The 22,595-nt window shown below is 33.7% G+C and overlaps 2 protein-coding genes and 1 long non-coding RNA gene across 4 annotated transcripts; 1 reads left to right on the top strand and 2 right to left on the bottom strand.

Annotated features, from left to right (window-relative positions):
- Positions 1–306: 306 nt before the first annotated feature.
- On the bottom strand, positions 307–2,131 carry LOC126695579 (zinc finger CCCH domain-containing protein 2-like). 2 transcript variants are annotated; one of them, XM_050392393.1, is made up of 2 exons: positions 942–2,131; positions 307–875 (listed from the first exon to the last, which is right to left on the bottom strand). In XM_050392393.1, exons 1-2 carry the CDS (start codon positions 1,832–1,834, stop codon positions 608–610), a joined length of 1,161 nt encoding a protein of 386 aa, XP_050248350.1. In that variant the 5' UTR covers positions 1,835–2,131; the 3' UTR covers positions 307–607. The 2 variants fall into 2 exon arrangements, with proteins under 2 accessions (XP_050248350.1, XP_050248349.1); XM_050392392.1 differs by having other exon boundaries at positions 307–2,127.
- Positions 2,132–12,787: 10,656 nt separating this feature from the next.
- On the top strand, positions 12,788–15,125 carry LOC126695578 (uncharacterized). The gene is made up of 2 exons (XR_007646057.1): positions 12,788–13,274; positions 14,541–15,125. It is a non-coding gene; the product is annotated as an uncharacterized LOC126695578 (long non-coding RNA).
- A 466-nt stretch (positions 15,126–15,591) lies between these two features.
- Positions 15,592–20,385, bottom strand: LOC126695577 (probable protein phosphatase 2C 58). The gene is made up of 5 exons (XM_050392391.1): positions 20,220–20,385; positions 17,652–17,894; positions 17,228–17,504; positions 16,538–16,692; positions 15,592–15,983 (listed from the first exon to the last, which is right to left on the bottom strand). Exons 1-5 carry the CDS (start codon positions 20,250–20,252, stop codon positions 15,846–15,848), a joined length of 846 nt encoding a protein of 281 aa, XP_050248348.1. The 5' UTR covers positions 20,253–20,385; the 3' UTR covers positions 15,592–15,845.
- Between the last annotated feature and the right edge of the window lie 2,210 nt (positions 20,386–22,595).

Below are 22,595 nucleotides of genomic sequence, written 5' to 3'. Positions count from 1 at the left end.
ATTTTCTTCTACAAGAATCAAGAAGCTAATTAAGACTGAAAAAACTGTTTCTCTAACAAACCACCGCATCCCATCATCTCCTAATCAAGCCATGCTATCATACATTGCATGCTTGCCATTTGGCTCTTGAAGATTTGAGATGCCACCTAAGCTAACTAGATCCCAAAAAACATCTTAAGCATGATTTTCGAACCCACAAATCTTGGGTTATTTGGTTAGGTTTAACACGTAAACTATATATTACATGCACCAAAAATTAAGAAATAAAATAAAATAAAACAAAACAAAAACTAGAAAATGAAAACATTAGAAAGAAAAGGCATCATCCATTTCATTTCTTAATAGTTCAAACTTCATTATCAATACATGAAAGAAGATTAGATTTAGCTCTGAGCTTTCTATTTAGAAGAGAGACTCGGGCTCAAAACTTAAGAAAAGGAAAGTTTAACAAGAAAAATCCACAACTTCAATACAATAATTAACAATGACAATTATCTTGACAATATAACACCAAATCACATATATATACTGTCATATATACGGCTGGTGCAATATGTACACTTCCAAATTCATCATCTTTCTCGTCAACATCAAGATCATTAGTGTTCTACATCAGTAGCTCATTGACCCAACCAAGATCCGGATCAGAGCAAGACCAGCCATTTTCATTGACCTTGTTGTACTCCTCATTGTTGTTGTTGGTTTCATCAGCAAAGCAATTGCTTGAACAATCCCCACTGAAAAAATTTGCAGACCTAAAAGAAGGCGGGTTTGGTGTTGAAGGAGAAAGAATAAACTGTTGCTGATCTTCAATATTGTTGAAAGAAACATCAAGCCAAGGCACATTTGGGCTTTTAACAGACAAAGGTGAAGAGGTTTCGTTGTTGAAAGAAACATCAAGCCAAGGCACATTTGGGCTTTTAGCAGACAAAGGTGAAGAGGTTTCACTGAAATTCATAACCTCCAAGGAGCTCATTAACTCAGTTAATGCATCTTTGTAGCTCTGAACCCCATGACTATTCATCTGGGCATTCATACCACCACTGGACTCAGAACTCACAAACCGGTCAGCGTAGCGAGAAATTGGAGAAAACCCATTAATGGAACGGTGTTTCACTGGCGAGAGAGGCGGTGAAAGTGGTGGAGACAAATGAGACATACCCAATAGTGTTGAAGTCGGTGAAGAATTAGCACAGCGACAAAACAAGCAGCAATGATTGGATGCCAATTTCTTGTTGCATGCAAGCTCAGGCGAAGAGTGATGAGAATTCAGAGGCAGAACACGAAGCTGGCGAGGTGTGTGAGCAAAGAAGCACACTTTTCGCTTACAATTTTTCCCATCTTTGCATGCCTCAGTTCTGTACCTAGCAGGGTGAAGCCAGCACTCAAACACACCATGAGCAAACACACAGCTATCGCCACGGCTACACGAGCCGCGGCGATACTCAGGGCACACCTGGCCTGAGTAATGAAACCTTCTGGGGTCACGGCGGCGAGCCTTTTCGCCAGGATGAGCAAAAGGGCAGTCAGTCCAGTCGTGGCTCCGGCTTCGCGTGCAGCGGCGAACCTTGAACTCGTACATGCGGAAATGGTCAGAGGAGTAAGGGTCATAGTCTGAATCTGACTCATCAAGATTGTCACCACCAACGTTGTTGTTGGACAGGAATCTCTGGAAGAGGGTGTCATCGGAGAAGTACATGTCTGGTTCTGAGATAAGGCGGCGACTGAGGAGCTTTCTTGGTGGGATATCAATGGTTTTGAGTGATTTTTTGGGGGAGATGAGTTGGTAAGAGGTGTGGAGGTTGTGTTGTTGCTCTGCACAAATGCTGCTCATCCTGTGGGTGTATTTATGTGAGAGAAAGGACTAAAAATAATGTGTGATGTTGATGTAGAAGGTACCAGAGGAGTTGAAATATATATAGCGAGGTGAGAGAGAGGAAGAGAGAGAAAGAGAGTGGAGAAGCATGACGAGGATGCTAGATAGTTATGGGCGGTGATATGCGTGGCTGCATAGTATTTGGGATCGGCATGCAAAGATGGGTATGTGGCAGATTGAGAATTCATAGCACACAAAACCTTGTCTATGTGTATGTTCTATGTCTCTTTGAAAATTCTGAGATGGTTTTTGGATTTGCTTTGGGTAATGATGCCATGTTGGTGTCACTAAGAGTTTGATGATGCTTCTAACTGACAGAAAGGATTGGGGTTGAGATAAATAAATAAATAAAGGAAAATTATCATTTGAAGCTTTTCGATGGGCACTTCATAGTCATACACGTAATGCACATAGTTTTATTTACGTGTACGTACTTTCATATAAACTATATTAAATATATTATAAATTTTATTACATAAATTTTAAAAATTAATATATTACTAATTATAAAAAGTAATTTAAATAAATATATAAAAATTTATTGAAGTGACACTAATTATATTAATTATTATCTAGTTATAAAATTTTAGTGGTTTTTAATTTTCCCTTTTATATTGGTTAGGCAATCATATTTTTCAAAAATGTCAGATTTTGTTCATAAGTATATAATAGCATATGATATGAGGTGTATGAATAGTGTATAAAAAAAGCTTGAAATAATTAAAGTTTCATAAATAAATAAATAAATAAAGCAAAATCTAGAACACACTTTATATACATTTTATTATTTATTTATTGTCTGACAAATGTTACATAGAGTTCCACTCCAAGTTGTTTTCTTTTTTTACTTTTTTTTTTTTTTCTATAAATTAAGATGATTAAAATGAGGATGGAACATTCCACGAACTGAAGGACCACTGATTAGGGAGTGAACAAATGATCCCTTAATAAATATGTGAAAAGGATTTGACATAATAAATTTCATTTTTAACTTTTGGTTGGTGAGAAAAGTTTGAGTTTCTGATGATACTTTCTTGAACTGAGCTAGTTTGTCTAACCAATCAGCTGCTTGTATGACTTTGATAAATATGATTCAGTTACATATAGCAGTGATACTCTTTTTCTGTAGGGACATTAGAGTTTTGGACTTGTGTCCTTTATTGCATCAAATAATTTTTCTTTTCTTCTAATCCGGGGAAAAAAAAATTGCTGTAGTGGCCATGAGTGTTTTGGAAGTTATTTCTTTTATTGCACCAACTAAGATTTAGATTTTTTTATTTTTCCTTTAAAAAAAAAAAAAATCCTTGACAGTACAGAGTTTTCATTTGTTTTAAGCGGACTTTTTCTTTTGTGCTGAATATAAAGCAGTGGAGGATAATAATTCTTAAACCAGATCAATATGTTTTTGTTGCTCCTATCAATAAAAAATTAAAAATAAAAATTTCCCTAAAAGTTTAAACTCTTAACCTACCACATAAATTAAACTCGGCTAAGGTAGTGCACACTGAGCTGGAGACCCAGGATAGAAGACATTATGTTTTTCAAATCGCATATATATATATATATATATATATATATATTAATTGTCTTAATTTTGCTTTTGTTGAGAGAAAACGTGTCCGTTTGGCAAAGATTATTTTTGCCAATTTATTTGACTATTCAGCTTATTTTTTTATTATTTATGAGTCCCACTATACTATTTCGGCTAACTTTTATCTTTATTTGCAATACTTTCAATAAAAAATTCAGTTTCAACAAAATAAGCAGATAATTAAGAAAAATGATGGATATTTAAATATATAAAAAATTGATGGGTATGTCAGTTTGGATTGAAGACTGCCATCATTTCTTCTCCTCGTTGTACAAACTACAAAGAGATTATTTGGTATGAATAAAGAAACTATCACTTTTTACTAAAAAAAAAAAAATTCTTATCTACTTATAGTTTCTCAACTTATTAGAATACTCTTTATTTGAAATGGATCTATTTTATAATTTAGATTAAATATTATAGATTAAAAGCGTTTTTAGTATTACATTATTTAAAATTTTAAATAACATGTACTTTAAAGTGAAATGGTACTCATACCATAATTATGGGTGGTATTTTAAGAATAGACTAGTAATTGCACTGCATCTTTAATATATATTTTTAGCTGTCTTCGTGTAATCTTATAAAATATATTATTATTAGTAGTAGTAGTATTAGTAGCAGTATTATTATTATGAAATATTCACATGATATTATTGTAGGAGTTACCAATATGAGTGATTAGGGTATATATAGTGTATGAAATCCAAGAAATGTAATTAACAAATAATAGAGACGATATAGTCATGTTTACTTCTCTAAGTTTCCAATCATTGGACAAAGCAATTTGATGGGACTGACGAACTCACCTTCCTTGGATGACCTCATCAAATATACTCGTCCACCTTAGCACGACACAGAAGAACAGTGGTGAGTCATTAATAAGAGTATTCAATGCCTCAGACAGTTACCAATCAGTTGGCAGACCGTTGAAGCCTCATCAAAACTCATATTCATGAGCACTGAGACATTACAAAAAGGGCACTAAAGTTACAATTAAGGCCCCAATTGTTAGGAACCATGAAGCTGTATATATATACACTGATCAGAGATAAACCAAGTACATAGAAAATTCACCCAGTAAGTACTCTCACATAGATGCTCTGATATTCAGAACTTTCTTATTATTCTCTAAAAGCTCCTATATACTAACTTTGGCATCGGAGACGTTGTGGTAGACACCACATCGGTGACCACCTTAAGGGAGCCATTGTTCTACATTTGTAGAGATAGTGACAAGGATTCAACTCCATCTAGACAATCCTACAAGACTAACAATTTGCACATCATCACAATTCAATGAGGAATTACCAGGGTGTAATTGGAAGAAATAGAGGAGCCAAACCTGAGGGAGACTAAAGGCACTCGTGTTACATATATCCATCTCTACATGAATCTGGTCTCATGATTATTTCATGGCAATTACATCACTCTAATCTCTTCAACGTCTAACAAAGTTACAAATCTAACTATACACATTACTGCAATTTACAATTAACACTTTATTCATTCATGTTTAAGAAATTTAAGGCTATGTTTGAACCCGTTTGTGTTGAGTCTCTTCATCCTTCTTGTGAGCCCACTTTAGAACTAATAAACTTCAGGCCCAGCCAACGGTGAGCTGGGCCTGCCACCTTTGCTAAGAGTACTTTGTTCAAATTCACCAAGAAGGTCTAACTTACTTTTTTTTTTTATAAGAGAAACAATCCAAAGATTTATTCATTAGGAAATAGGCTCATCAGCCATTACAAAACTACTAATATCCGATGGAACAGATTCCATCCAGACAAAAAAAGAAGGAGAAAACTTAGCTTTCTTAGCTAATGCATCAATAACATAGTTTCCTTGTCTAAAAATATGAGAAAAACAAAAACTCCTTAAAGAGTGAACATAAAACAAAGTATCCTTAACTAAATGGCCAAAAGAAGATTGAATCATATAACCCTTTGTAAGAGAATTGATGACAATTTCTGAGTCCCCCTCCATAATGGAATCATGGAGACCTACTTCATGGACAAACAGGGTAGCACATTGAGCTGCTAGCATTTCCAAAATTACAACGGATGAAGGCAAAGGAATTTTCTCCAACAAAGCAACCATAACATCACCTTCATGATTTCTTATCACCACTCCTAACCCAGCTTCACCCGAATCTTGAAAGACGGCTTCATCAAAATTTGTTTTAGAGCCATGTATGTCAGGAGGCCCCAACTCACTGATTTAGGTCGAGATTTCTTCCTTGGGAATCTTCTATGGGATCTACGAAGAGATAAAAATCTCTTAGCTTCAAGAGCAACCTGATTCAAAGGGAGAGCATTCTCCTTCACTTGGATTTTATTCCGTCAAGTCCTTAACAACCAAGCAATTACAACAAAGAGTTCAAGTAGGTGAGGTTTGTCTCGAACCTTATCCACCAGGTTTTTGAAGGAGCACCTAGCCATACCAGTTCAATCAATCCAGGAAAAGTTAGATTCCCAGACAGACCAAACCACTTCACACTCCCAAAGAGTATGCATTGTAGATTTAGATTGTCTCAAGCATAACTGATAGTCATCATCACTAATGATCTTCCTCTTCATCAAGTTCTATTTGGTTGGCAGAGCAGTGGAATAAGCTTTCCACATGAAGTGTTTAATCCTCCCTAGAACCTTCAACCCCCAAATTTTCTTCCAAAAATAATTAACTCCCTTAGAGCTAGAAGCCAAAGCTAACTCCCTATTCTCTTCCTCACATAGCAATTGATATCCTTCGTTAACCACATATGAGCCATCTCTACTACGTGGCCAATACAGAAGGTCAAGCTAGGTCATAGCACAGAGTGGGATAACCTTGATGTTTTGGGCTTCAAAGGGCAGAAAATTTTTGTCAATTATATCCAGGTTCCACCTATGTGCATTAGGGTCAATCAACATAGAAACCAAAGAATCCTTTGGCAGAGAAGACAAGGGAGATATCACATGGCCTTGTGAATCCCCTAGCAGCCAATTTGAATCATAAATCTAGGATTGGGAGCCATCCCTAATCCTCCATTTTGCACCCAAAGAGACAACTTTCCTTGAGTGGAGAATACTTTTCCAAGCAAAAGATCCAGATGATACTTTTGCTTCAAAAAGAGAACATCTATGGAAATACTTGGCTTTAAATACCTTATAGAAAATGGAATCAATATCGTGAATAAGTCTCTAGACCTGCTTAATTAGCCAACATAGCCTCATTGCATTTACATAAATCCTTAAAACCCATACCACCCTCCATTTTTGGCTTGCATAAAGTCTCTCATTTTTTGCAATGAATTTTCCTACAGTCACCACATTGTCCCCACCAAAATTTATAGATTAGCATCTCAATATCTTTATAGAGATCGACCCACTAGTAACTTGAAACAACTCATAGCAAACGTGGGAATTGCCTGCACTATTGCTTTCAAAAGAACTTCCTTCCCACCTTGCGACAATAATTTTTCTTTTATATGTTGTAATTTTCCCCACATCCTTTCCTTAATTAAATTAAGGCTAGCTTGTCTATTTTTGCCTACCACCGCTAGTAATCCCATATACTTCTCATATATATATTTTAATTTTAGGGACCCCAAGAGGGATTTTATAGAGTTTTTAACTTCAAGAGAAACAGACTCACTAAAGAAGAGAGTGGTTTTTTCTATATTAATCTGTTGGCCCGAAACTTTCCATATAACTCCAAAATCTCTTGAACAGTTTGAATGTCACTAATTTGAGCATGAAAAAACAAGAAAGTATCATCAACAAAAAATATATGGGACATTTGTAGGCCATACCGACATAGAGACTACTCCCTGATCTTGTCTTCATTCATAGCTTTTTGAATGAGGCTAGTTAGACCTTCTGAGCAGAGTAAAAAAAGATAAGGTAACAATGGGTCACCTTGTCTTTATTAAAATTGTTGTTATTGTCAATGGTTATGTTGTTATCAACATGAATTCCAGCAATGTAGTGCAATGAATTTGGTTTGGATTACTTTTGTAACTAGATAACCAGCACCGAAAACTAGTTTTAATGTAATGGTTGAATGATGATGAGCAATATCAATCAAGATCCCTTTAGAAACATTTTTCAAATACAATAAAAGTTCAAGTCTTTGAAATCCTTTTGATGACCTATGTTGTGTTGAAGATATATCTATATGATCTGATTGAATACATTTTTAAATAATAAATTATTATTGATCGAGCATTTATCACGTTAGTGATGTTATGTTTAACCTTGATCTTATACTGGGTTACGTAACCACCGAATAATTAAATTGGGTATTGTAGCAATATAACCCAGTTTCACATTTTCTAGTCCACAAAAATGTGTATATATTTTTTAACATTTTAATTTTAACTGTTTCATAAGCGTTGTAAAAGGAATATTGTATTCAGTATGTACGTACCATAAAATTTTAATTCTAAAAAAATAGTACAAAGACCATATAAATATATATGAGAGAGAGAGAGTAATCACATTCATAAGTTAATTCTTAAAAAAAAAAAAAAAAATTAAGGTAGGCTAGCGCCTCATTTTAGGATTTGTTGCTTTGCAAGTTGTTGTCCAACTAATATTGTTTCTCAAGATGTTCGAGGTAAGTTTGTTTTGAGAAACTATCTTTTATTAATTAACTAAGTATTGTGTTTTGTCAATGATAACATCAGGAAACTTATCAGCAAATTGGATGGCTCTATCTATAGGACGAATCTGTCCTTCAGAGATATCATAGCCAGGAAAACGAACTTTGGTTTGGAATAGTTTAACCTTCTTGGCTGAGACAACAAGACCATTTCTTTTGATAGTATCTAGAAACGAATTCAAATGTTTTCCAGTGTTCGTCAATAGAGCAAGAGTAAACAAGAACATCATCAATATAAACAATGGTGAAATGACTGAAGGAGTTAAAAATATCATTCATGATATTTTGAAACTCGCTTGGGGCATTTTTAAGGCCAAATGGCATAACATTCCACTCATAATGTCCAAAAGGAGTGGTGAAAGCAGTTTTGTACCTATCATTCTCACTAATCTGAATTTGCCAAAACCCAGATTTCATATCAAACTTGGAGAACACAACAGCTTCACTCAGCCTATAGACAAGGTCATTCTTATTGGGAATAGGATACCGAATCCATTCTAAAACCTTATTCAAGGGTTTTTAGTTAATGACTAATCTTAGGGTTCCTCTTTCAATCTCAGCATTTTTTTGGACATAAAAGGCTGAACAAGACCAGGGAGACTTGCTATTCCTAATTAATTTTTTCTGCAACAAATCATGGATTTCCTTTTTGCAAAATTCAACAGTTTCAACATTCATTTGGATAGGACGAGCTTTAGTGGGAATATTTTTCTCATCAAAATCTTTAACATATGGCAAATCAACAATATGTTTCTTTCTATGCCAGAAAGCATTAGGAACATCGGAGCAAACATCATCAATCAACATTTTCTGAAAATTATCAATTTTGGATTGCAACAATTTATCAGAAATTTGTTCAGCAATTTTCTTGTATCTAACTTCTTGCTGAAGGAATTTAAGATGTTTAATTTTAGCATGAATCATGTTTGAAGCAGTATTAGTATCAATATCAAACTTCAAAGCAAATTTGAACTTTACTTTTTGTCCAAAAGGATCAGTAGTAATTCCATCATGTTCAACAAGAAAAGGATATAAAGCATTTATAAAAGGCAAACCAAGAATCACTTTATCAGTCATATTTTTAACAAGAACAGAAGGAATCTTGAAACAGACATTAGCATGGCATACATGAGCATTATTCAATTCATACTTTATTTTCACCTGAGAACCATTAGCAGAAACTAATCTTTCAGTAGATTTTTCAAAGTATTTTGAAGGAATCAGTCCTTCTTGGATACAATTCATATCCGCACCTAAATCTATCATAGCAATAACAGTGAAATGATAATCAAGAGAAACAACAATTTTAACTTTTGTAAACCATTTTGGAGGAATTATTTTATTAACAAGAGCAAGTTGAGAATTAGTGAAAGCATCAGGAATACCTTTACCAGAAAGAAGAGCTTGTTGACAGGATTCATCTCCATCTTTATGCTCATGTCCTTGGTTAAGATTATTGTTATCACTTTTAATATCTTTAAAATCATGTTTTAGTTCGCTTATCTCTTGTTTAACAATATTAATTTCATGTTGTAAATCATTAACAGTTAGTTCTTTGGATTTCTTTTTATTAAATTTTTCCTCTTTACCTTTGGTGAGAACATTGGTTTTAATAACATTGTAGCAAGAACCTCTACCACCAATTTTAATATCAGAAGAATTATTATTACACATATTGATACCAAGTTTTTTAATAGTACTGAAAATATCACCATAGGTTAAATTATCATAATCAATAGAATCATTTTTATCTATTAATTCTTGTTTTACCTTATGAGCCAAGATAAGAGGCAGACCGTCAATAAACTTTTCCTTCCAATAAGGCTTATGACAATCTTTCCGGAGCATTACTCTGGAAGTAAAAACATCTTGGTACCATCTGTATTCAGACATAGTTGGACAACTCAAATTATTCAAATAATCATGAGATGAAATATTGGATGGAGTACCAACAAAGTGTTTGAGAATAGTATAGATCAAGGTATTGACATCGTTAGGAATACCACGACCAATACTTTCATCAAAAATAGGCAAACCTTCATCATTCTTTTTAACAGCATGTTTAATAGACTCTCTGGATTCTTTAGTGATATAGGAATCCCACCATCCACTCAGAGTACCAGAAAAACCAGTAATAAGCAAGTTAACAATATCAAGTTGATTAAGATCATGGTTATTTTGATAAGCAATACCGACCATAGACATGTGAATCATTTTAGTAACGATTTCCTGTTAAGACAAACCATCAATATTCCATTCATAAAGTTTATCAGTAGAAACAGAAAATTGTGTTTGAAAAGATCTCTCTTCAAACTGCATATCAGAAGGAGTAGGCTTTGAAGAGCAGTTTTTAGTAAAAGACATGGGTTTGGAGTTCCCAACAAATCTTTTAATTTCTGGGAAATCATCATCAAAGATTCTTTTTGCAGGAACAGAAGAAACAGTATCAGAATCTGTATTTTCTTCAGAAACAATTTCTTTTTTGGAAATAGTCCGAGTAGCTGAAGTACTTGTAGAAGTACCCTCAGTTTTAACTTTTAAATCAGAAAACATTTTTTCAACAATTTCAAGAGTCTTGGACTGAGAAGTTTTGAACACAACTTTTTCTCTTTGACTGGGTAAATCAATCAAAGGTTTCTCAATTTTAACAGAAACAGATTTTTCAACAATTTTTTCTTCAATACGGTCAAGCTGTTGACCAATAATATGCAAAGATTGATTAGTAAAATTGTTTTGTTCAATAAGACTAACAATGGGAGTTTGATCATCAGCAATTTTGAAAAGAGAGGCCTTCACTTCCTCTTTTGTCACTTCATCTTTCTTAGTAGTTATCAAAATTGAATCAAGAGGAGGATGACTAGACCTAATAATGGTTTTATCAATCTTAACAAAATTTGATTTCTTTATCACATTTAAATGTTGTTTTGAAACCTCATCTTTTGAAATATAATGGTTTTCAAGAAAATCAAAAAACAAAATATGTTTTTTCAATTGATTCATCATTTCCAACCATTTTCTTTTAACACGGTCTTTTTCAGACTGAGCAAAATTATTTTGGAAATATTTTCTCTTGGTTCTGTTTATTGCAAGCATTAATTCATTGTACAAAGAATTCCAATCAATTTCAAAATCATCATTTAAAACAGTCAAAACTCTTAATTGATTTTGGTAAACAGGAGGATTTTCAATAGGAGAATCAAAATCAGATGGAGTAACAGAAACAGTGTCTTCCTCATCTTTATTAGCAGTTTTACTAAATGGAGTGGAAGTTTCAGGTTTAGTAGAATAGTAAACAGAGCTAATTTGAGATTTATCACTTGAAATACCTTTTAGCTTTAAATCAGAGGATGTTTCCAAATTCTTTTTCAAAAATTCATTGATCTCTCGATCTCTTTTTGAAATACTTTCAGATCCAGCAAAGGAATGTCTTCCTTCGTTGATCCTCAAAGGTGGATTGTTTTGAAAACTTATTTTAACAGTACCATCAAGATATTGTTGAATATGAGTAAGATCAAGTTCATCAAAAATGGGTTTAGCAGGAGGGGTTTCTTGTTCTAACAACCAATCATTAGGAAGTTTAACATCTTGCCATTGAATCATTTTTGGAACTTGAATTTTAGCATCAGGAGTTGAACATTGAATTAACATGGTTTTACCCGAAGGTTCTCTAGGAATCATAGCAGAAGGATTCATTTGAGTACCCATTAGTTTATAATAAATGCGGTAGATCAAAGCAAAAGGCTTACTACCCTCTTCCATGTGATAACCCGATGAAGCAATATTCAATGTCAAAGCTTTAACAATATTAGGATCATCCAAAGCAAGAGTAAGATCAGGATAACAGTTAAAATAAACAGGACCATCATACATAGAAGCAGTGATCATACCAAGAATGCTATCTTTAAAAATCTTAAATCTAGCATCTCTTAAACACATGAGAACAGAAGCATTAATACCCTTTCGGGTAAGTGGTTTAATAGCAACTTGAATCATACCAATATGCAAATAACTGAATTTTTTAGCAGCAAGGAAGTCATTAATATTCTTTTTAGTAAACAAACAACATTTTTCATGAATTCTCGAAATAGAGAAAATTTGTTCAACAGTTCTAACTTTGTAAGCAGAATGAAAAGCACTTTCAACAAAACTAGTTTTATAAATAGTTTTAGTATCAACTTTAGGAATAGTCCATTTATGAAAATCAAGGATCAACTCATTATCATCAATAGTGTGATCTTCTTCATTTACAATATCAGGAGGACAACTAGTCCTGGAGCTGATAGAGGAGTTGGATTTCCACAACTTATCCATACTATCCTAGGTTCAACACTTAATTATCATGTTTTTCTCACAACCGTTGCATTTCGTAACACATACCCTAACCAACCTTATACCTCTCATGCCCTACACGCCCTCTCTTGGCTCAAGCGGGCCTTACAGCTAGGTTCTAGGACTTCACTTTACGACTAGGGTGACGCCAACGACGGTAAGAAGGGAACACAATAACGGAATATCAAGCGTTCGGGTAGACACGGACAAGAGACAAAGAACACAACCACACTACCACCGGCTAGAAAAGAGTGGCTTTGATACCATAAAGGGGGAAGGGGACGCATTGCTGAAGAGGATGAGGTGAAAGCACAGTAATATTGTAGTGAAAATAATAGATGAAACATATTTGGTGGAACTACTGCAAATAGGAGAGGTGTCAAGCACATAAAGGAACACATAAGCAAGGGACATGCAAGGGACATGTGAACGAACATGACCCATTTTAAGTTGAGTGCCGATAACCCTAACGTTAACAGCGTTAGCCAGAAGGAGGTCTTCTCCCCAAACACGCCACTCACTGCTCTCTCATCTCCTCCACAGAGCTTCCTCTCTCTCAACCTCCAGCCACCTCTGTTTTTCTTCAGCAACGTCAGACCAGCAAGGGCATCTACTCTCTCAATCTAACCCAGACGGCACACAACCAAGCCAAGCCAAGCCCCTCTCATCCTCCTCCACCTCTGTTTTTCTCATGTTCAACGCCTCTCTCATCCTCATTCTTTGTTCTTCTCAGAAACCCCAACCACTGCCACATGCTCCGCCTTTCCCACCTCTTCGCCGCCAAGGACCACCGATTCTACCACACATCTTTTCAAGGCTCCGACTTTTTTCCAGGTTTCTTTCCGAATCCCTCTGTATTTGACCTGATTTTGGTTTGTTTTGTGTGATATATTTGGATGATTTAATTCTGGTTTTTTCTTGCTGTGATAATTAGATTTCTTGTTTTTAATTTTTTTTTAAATTATCATTTGGATGGCTTTTTTTTTTTTTTTTTGGAGTGGGTTTTGAGCAATGAGAAAAACAGAGGTGGAGATTGTGTGCTGATACGAATATAGATTGCGTGCAGATACTAGGGTTAGACATTATAAAACTATTCCTATCGCACATGCATTGCACATGCTCAAAGGGCTCTCTCTCTCTCTCTCTCTCTCTCTCTCATAAATTCCAATTAGAGATTTATGCGCTTGTCAATCACCGAAATAGTTGGGAGTGGGATCTCATGTGCACGGTAAACTGAATTTAAATTTACGATACTATGGTGGTGCCGTTTTATAGGTTTTTTATTTTTATTTTTCAATTATAGGGTTCTACTTTTTCTTTTTCCTCTTTCTACTACCCTATTTTAATGTGCGTTTTAGCAAAACCTCAATTGGACATATTTTTTTCAGATTTATTTTAAAGATTTGATGACTTTTTTTTCTTTTTGAGGAAATCATGCATAAAATTTTATTCCTAATAAATACCAACAAATTTTGGGGTGGTTGAACCGGCCGGTCCAATCCGGTTTTTAAAACCATGTTCTCAGATTTGGTAAGCAGTAAAAGGGCATTTTCAATAGGAGAAAGTATCTTCTGTTTGCTTTTTGGAGTGTGTGTCTCACAAGCACGCGGGTTGATTGGGTTACATGTATTATCATTTGAGTTCTGTTGGATGCATTATAAAGACTTTGTTCAACATGTTATTTTAGCCTTACTGAATATTTTATCTTGATCTCAATGAATATATATTAATCTTGTCTTATTAATCTTGCTGGAAGTGGACCCATATGATTATTCATTACTCTTGTCATGCTTTTTGTACAGATTTAACTTATAACCATTTTCTTCATGATAAGCTTTAATGCTGTTGGAATTCTCTACAACCAATGGTAGTGTTACTAGACAGTAGAAACCATTTAATGTTTTTCATCAAGGCTAGATTGACATCCATCACTACTGAATATCTCACATCTGTAATTGCATCGCCACCAAAAGTTGTATGGTTTATTTAGACACCACTACAGCATGTCACAACTATCACCAGTGCTTCTAATAGCTATGCTTATAGTTTCTAACAGCATGTCACATTACTATGATGTGTTTCTAACAGCTATGCTTATAGTCTCTAGGTCAGCCAAGGCTCTGAAATGGGATGAACCAAAATGTGCAGATTTGGGACTTCCCTTCCATGATTGAACTTCATAGAGGGGCCTGAACTGACACCATTGTGGGGCTGCTACAATCAGACCAAACTCAATAAGTTAGCAAGGGATAAAATTGATAAATGGAGGATCTGCTAGTGCATACAGGACTTGGCATGTCAAACCAGTCATATGATTTACTCCTGCCTTGCTGCTCTTTTGGGCAAGTCAGGTGTGTAAACTAAGTTCCCAATTTCTAATGACATGAATAGCACCCTATAAGTCTCTTTCACATTCACAATGCACACACTGGCATTCACAAACACCAATCTCTCTTTTCTATCTGCAAGATTGAGTCACAATATGGACCCATGGTGAAAAACTTACACAGAAGATGTTGGTTGGTTCTATATAAATGAACATTACTCATATCGTAAAATGTAGTTTAAGTAGGCAATGCAATTTTTTAAGCCTCACAAAGGATAGTGGGAGCAAATTACAGCTTTCATAATCCCCACATGAATTTGTAATTGATAATGAAAATATTGTTGCTTCTATTTTTAACATACTGTTCCATCTCATAATCTAATCTATCAAACACAGCTTATTTGAATTGTGCATCCACAAGGCTTGCCCTGAATGACAAATTACAATATAGATTTTGCTTATGACAAGCAAAATGGTGATACAGACTGAAAAATGGGATATTTCTTGCCAACATAGAAAATTGTGAATTTTATTCCAACAACTGTTTAAAATTATAGAGTTCAATTTTGCTGGTTCCTGTCTCTACTCTCTACTTATAGTTAGATGTTGTTTTAAGAGATCCAGAAACCCTATCGGCCAATCGCATTCCACATCTAATAAACCATGTTATAGTTGTTTGATGTCAACGAAACAGAAGATTTTTCTTTTAAAAAAAAAAAAAAAAAAACCTTTCTACATCAATTATTTGATATTTATTAGCCCCATTGCCTTTATAATTGTTGATGCTGGTAAGAATATTGATCAATTTGATCCAAATCTCAATAATGACCTTCAAATTCTTTCAATCCAAATTATTCTTCACATCCATAATGTTGTCATTCCTTAAAAAGTGGTTTTAACTTTTAAGGGAAAAGAAAAGTAATGGATATGATTCTTGATCCTACATCAATGTTATAGAAGACTCCAAGTCTCCAATAATCTTTACAGTTCACAATATAAATTTTGTGTCTCATATACACACATACAACCCATTTTTGGTCCTCCATTTAAACCATAACTCGGCTTACACAAAGAATATATCATTGAAACTTAACAACTATGCAGGATATGTCATCCTTACTCTTCTTAGAAAGAGCCACCTCGATCAAATGCTTAGCTGCCAACTGAGCATCCTTAATGGTTTTAATTGAATCCACAGCATCTTGGTTTGACATCACCTGCCCAAACATTGAAAAAAGTTCAGAAATCCACATTTCAAGAGCATGCAAACAGCAAACATACCAAACAAAGAAGAAACATTAGTTCAGCTTTAAAATTAGGGCACACCCCTAATTTGATCCAAAAAAATACAAAATTTTAATTAGGTCCTCAAGGTTCAAAAGGTTACAATCAAGTCCACAAAAAAATTTAAAAGGTCACAATTAGGTTCGTTTGACATTTGAATGTGATGGAATGTATTGACAAAGGAATTTGTCTGACTTGGCATATGCTACATGGATAGTTAACCACGTCGCATACTTGTTTTAACAAAAAAATTTGTCACGTCATCAAATTTCTTAGGGTTATCTTTAATCAAAATTATAAGTAAAATACCACATGGATAAGACATAGCAACAAAAAACAAAAACTTGCTGCATCATTGCTTTTCCTAGGTGAAGTAAGGTTGCAAATGCTTAGTTTGACTTCCAATAGCCAAATCATCCTCCATAGCTTTGTTACAAAGTGCATAGAAAAAACATGAAGTGGCTAACCAGCATGAAGAGTAACTGACCTTCCATATCCCATCACTTGCAAAAATAATGGACTCCGTATCATCAGTTATCTCCTCAACTGATACATCAGGCTCCGAACTAAGGTGTATCTTTAAGCTCCTATCACCAAATGCCCTTGCTACAGCAAGCTGTCCGTCAACACGGGGGACATCACCTGCAAGAATCAGAAATTAGTACTCAATTCCAAATACATGGTCAGCCAACTAAACTATACATCTCATACTCCATCTAATAAAGAAAAGCACAAAAAGAACTTAAAATTTTCTTTACATTGCAAGTGTTATGTATAGGAAAATGGACAATAAGGTTCCAGATAGACAGATGATCCAAATGTCAACCTTTTAATTTGCTAGCCAAACTTTATTCTTTGTCCTTGAAAATTGATATTTCAGCAAAAGCTCAAACATCCAAATCCATAAAAGATTACATGCATTACGCATGACACGGCTACAGAAGCCTATACAAAATAATCAATCTTAAGTAACTGGTTCAAAGACATCATCGGTGTCCTAAAAACACAATACTACTGAAACAGTCAAATAATTCCTGTGGCTCAATTAAAAATACCTACTGGTTAAAACAGATGTGTATAACAGAAATTTTGGAACTTCTAAATCCTGAATTTTCATCTATCACTAAATAAACACAAAATCTCTTCTCTGTGGTTATTACTTCAGAAAGCTGATTACCTGGAAGGTTGGTTACAAAACCACCACGGCTCTCAATCAGCCTTTTCTCCTTGCTTGGCTCATGATCAATTGATAGTTGTTTGGCTACACCATTCTTACATATAACAGCCCTAGAGTCTCCTACATTTGCAATGACAAGCTTTTCACCATTGATCAGTATCCCAGTTACTGCTGTTGAACCTCCTCTCCCCAATACTAATGCTTTCTCCAATATCTCATCATCGGTCATACGATAAGCTCTCCTTAAAGCAGTCTCTGTTTCAGTCCAGAAGTCATCCTGCTTGCAGCAAAGAAAAATACAATTCTTTTAAAAAGTTTGGATGAAGATAGTGAACATAGAAACTGCAGAAAATAAAAACTAGACACAAGAATCAAATGCAAGAAAATAAATATAAAAATCATCTGGGAATGATATTTTTAGTACCTGTTTTAAAATATTTTCAAACAGGTTTCTTTGCAAGTAGTTTGCAACATCATGGCCTGAATGGCCATCAAATATTGCAAATAAGCCCAACTCTTTGTTATTATTGGCTTGCTTGAATTCAGAAACCACATAATCTTCCATAGCATGATTTGATTTTCCCTTTACCATGTGAAAGCCATGTGTGATGTGATTCAACACTTTGCTTTTGCCTTTTCCTGTGTCAGATGAACCAAAGGCCTTCACCTAGAAAGAAGTAACCAGTGAAACCAACAAATAAGAACAAGTAATTACTCTAAACATGATTTTCAAAAAGTAAGTGATGGAGAGCAATTAACCCCAAGTGAACAATTATGCTTTCATTAATTCTACATTTAACAGAAAAAAAATCAGATTGTACACTTCTTGAAATGTATGACATTTCTGCTTAATATCAACAATATGTGCTACCATTGTAAGTCTAGAGTATCGACAACTTTCCACAATGGATCACACATACATCATAGCACCTCACCTCACATATTATAGTTTTAAAATTTAGTTTGGGTTTCTATCTTCCTTTACATCTAAAGTACTTATGCTAATATCATAACTTTTCCAGAAACTACTTTCAAGCTAGGGGAATATTCAATCGACCAGGCCCCTTGCTGATGCATTTTAAATATTGAGTGCCTCATATCAGGTCATAACATTTTTTATTACACTGCTAAACCGTTTTCATCTGTGGGCACATCTTCTATAAACTCTTTATAGAATTCTTGAACCTTAGATTTTCTGTCTCCATATGAAAGAAAACCTCTTGGGAATGAAAAGGGAGAAGGAATTCATTCTTAGAAAAAGCATTGAAATGCTTGGAACTTTCAATTAACTATCTCTCTGTATGGAAACCATTAGTGCAGTATAAATGAAAAAAAAATAATTTAAATGTCCAACATTATTTATACATGTTGGGCAACCAGTAGCAGAATCAGTGTTGGTAAAAGCAGGCTTAAGCACAGAGCGTGAAGCCTTAAGGCTCCAGTACTTTTCACCTCTAAAGCAAGGCACATTCAAAGAAGCACACATTAGGTGTGCTTTTTTTCACTTTTTTTTTATATTTTTCAAATAAATAAATAAAAAACCATAACTGAATTGTAGCAATAGGATCTTAACACTATTGCTATAGATCATTGATTTTGTATATAAAATTCAATGTTATGGTGTGCTTCTTATTCTTCCCAACCCTAGAAGACGCATTTGGGACTGCAATCACCCCACAGCTCACCATTGATCTTAAATTGACTAATTCTTATAGACTTATACTCATTAAATGATTAAATTATAACTTATATTAGTAATTAGTCACAAGGCATTATGGCTACTGGAAATTCAAGAACGGATATTGTATGTAAGTACTCAAATCTAGCTGATCCAAAAAACAAAAAATGGCTTGCCTTGCAATTTTTGTGGTAAAGTTGCAAAAGGAGGGGCTTATATAAATGTTATATGAATTATATAAAATGTTTTATTTCAATTTATATGATTATTTGATCACTTAATTGTTGTATTGCCCATTATTTGCAGAACGGACTCACACATTTTTTCCAGTGGAATGAGGTTCAATTGAGTTTGCACATCACAGGTCCATAAGAGTAAGATGTAATTCAACAGAATGCCACCAACACAGATATGAACTACTGTTTTAGCAATAGGATCCAACCACTAGAAGCAAATCCTCTGTTAAAATATATACAGAAGCAGAGGTTTTGAGTTATGTAGTGCATTAACCAACTACGGAGAACCTCAGTGTCAAATGCATGTGAGTTTGGATAGCCATGAAATAGAACTCAGATTTACTTTTTTTGAGAAACAAGCCTTTGGATTTGTCATCATCGACAGAACTAGATACTGAACCTTGTCAACAGAAGAAAACCAACTACATAATAACTAACTCTATTTTTGAATCACCCAGTTTGAATAAATGAATAGGCGATTCAACACTAGGCTAGGCTATAGTATATTTTTTTGTTAAGTCTGCAACATGATAGATCAACAATCTTCTTCTCACCAAAAAAATAAAAAAATAAAATACTAGATCAAGTTTTGAGTTTTCTATAATTTCATTATGTTTTTTCTATCATAGTTTTTCATTATTTATTATATATGTGTGTGAAACAATCATGAATGACAGTCTTAATATCGAATATCGAATATCAATATGCGACCTTTTCTCTAAGAACACATGTTCGTACATTTGAAAATATGGTGAATGTTCCACATTTTCCAAATTGAAACATTATCCCAAATCTTTAAAATAAGGAAACACCAATGACTCAATTTAGGAAGCACCCAGGCATTGACTTCACAGATAAAAATAAATATAGCTCCTTATAAATCCATACCATTGATGTACATCATCTAAATACCATTCAAAAGTTTCCATATATAATAAACAACTAAAAAGTTACTACTTTGTTACTTACACAAAAATCAGTTTGTAAGTAACTGTACTTTCAAGAATAAGTAAGAGCTATAACAAGAACAACAACAACTTGAAGAAAACAAAGACACCCATTAACAAAGGTGACTGACCTTTATCTTGTGGAGGATTTCTCTTCCAGTCATGATATTTGTTTTAGGAGAAAGTGTGGTGTTGGTGACTTGAGAGGAGGAGAGAAATGCCCAGAAGAGAAAGATATATTAGATATTTTGGAAGAGAAAAGAAAAGGACATTGAATTTAAGTAGTACTAGTATTTAGGAATGAGAGTGTTTGACTTTGAAACATGACCTGCCGATGACTTTTAAACCCCTATATCCCTATGTCTATGTGAATATGTCTTTAGCCTGTAGCCTCCTATAGGACACCCCGCGTTCTTTGAACACAACGCGCTCTTGCCGACGACTTTTCTTTTTCTTTTTCTCACTAACTTTTGTATTCTATTTTTTTATTAGAAAAGAAAAAAATTATTATTACTTTTATGGTTTTTTATATTTAAGTAGTGTGAAAACTTTATTAAAATAGTTTATTAACAATAAATCATATTAATAGGTATTCTTAGAACATTTGTTAATGAATCATTTTATGAAAGTTTTAATACTACTTCTATCGAAAATATAAAAATATATTAAAAAATTTAAAAATAGTTCCTTAAACTAATGCCGTTAAGGCATTCGTTAACTTTTTTTATTAACAATTGTCCTAAGGTACCAATTAACAGGACTCTTTATTATAAAAACATTTTCCTAATTTGCACTTCTTTTTTAGGGGGGGGGGGGGAAAGGATATATGGTTTCAAGTTTCAACTTATTATATTATTGATGGATTCCGATTAGCTCAAATTATAAAGTTTCTGATAGTTAAATAAGAGATATAGGATTCAATCTCTGCCTATGTAAACGGTCCGTTTGGATACAGCTTATTTTGTTGAAAACTGAAAATACTGTAGAAAAATAATTTTGAATATGTGAATAGTGCCGTGAGACTCATTTTTAATTTTTTTTTTTAATAAAGCGGTTGTGGGTTCCATGAATAGTGCATGAACAGTGTGTGAACAATGCGTGAACAGTAACTTTGTGTACGTGAACAGTAACTTTGTCTTCTACTCAGAAATGTGTGCATCAAAAAAAAAAAAAATGCCAAACGCAGACACGTTGGCTTTTTCAGCCGAATCCAAACAGTCACAAAAAACAGACTAGTATCTTAATCTGATGGTAAAAAGCTATCGTAAAAAAAAGATGTCATAAATTAAAACTTTCTCTAAAAAAATAAAAATAAAAAACTTATGATATTATCGGATCAAAACATTAATTGATTTTTGGTATAAAAAAAAGATCGAATCTTAAATATCTTATTTAACGACAAAAAATCTTACTAGTTGAGTTAACTATAACCTATTTCTTGATTTGCGCTTTGATAGTAATTCTTATGGTACGTTTTAAGTTTAAACTTATCCATAGAAATTGATAATAAAAAAAATTATAATCAAATTATTGAATGAAAAATTGTACCTATGAAAATGAGTCTATTTGTTCTCATTGGCAATTCCGCAATTTTTTTTTTCTTTTATAATAAGCATGGGAGGAGGATTTAATCTTTTTTTTTTAAGAGAAAAATTAGATAATGTTATTTAACTGCAAGATTTTTAAGGACTGATAATTAGTGATTAGATTAAGTCCTTTATATTACCAAAAAAATAAATATTATGGAGTATCTTATTATAAAAGTAGCCATGGTTTCTTCATTTTCTTCTTTTAGTAGCTGAATTTTAATTAATTTTCTATTATGGTTTTTTTTCCCTCTATTTTCTTAATTTGGAAGACAAGGTTGAGGAAGTGGGGACACCGGACATGAGAAAGCTCAAACTTAAATATAAAATTCATTGCGGCGACAATTGGGTCTGTTTGGATTGAGCTTATTTTTGCTGAAATTGAAAACTGAAACTGAAAATACTGTAGCGAAATAATTTTTAAATGTGTAAATAGTGCTGTGAGACCCATTTTTAATGAAAAAGTTGTTAAAAAGTGTAATTTGTGGGTCCATAAACAGTACATCTAAGCACTGTTCATGGAAAATCTGGTCAACAACTGCGGCTTGGGAAAAAAAAAAAAAAAAAAAAAAAACGCAGAAATAGTGAACGTGAACGCGCAAACACGCAATCAAAACACAGTCAATATGAGTTAAGATCTGGCATAGACTTGTCAGCCCAATCTGGCCAATTAAAATGCTTTTTTTTGTCATGGTTGTTAACCAATAAAAATGCGTTTTTACGTATACTATAGTTGGTATTTCACTTCATTTTTGTTGAATTTTTTTTTTTCTTTTTTATGTTTGGTGTGAAATGGAAAATCTCGATCAACAAAAGTTAATTTTTGAATTTTAAAAAATTACTCAAAAGAGGTGGAAAATGTTTTTTGTTTTCAAAAAATAAGAATCAATTTCTGCTATTTCTTTGTCTCCTCTTCATTTT

The sequence above is a fragment of the Quercus robur genome, chromosome 8 (genome assembly GCF_932294415.1).
Source record: "Quercus robur chromosome 8, dhQueRobu3.1, whole genome shotgun sequence".
Taxonomy (NCBI): domain Eukaryota; kingdom Viridiplantae; phylum Streptophyta; class Magnoliopsida; order Fagales; family Fagaceae; genus Quercus; species Quercus robur.
Note: the sequence above shows the minus strand (reverse complement) of the source record. Positions and strands in the feature narration are given on the sequence as shown.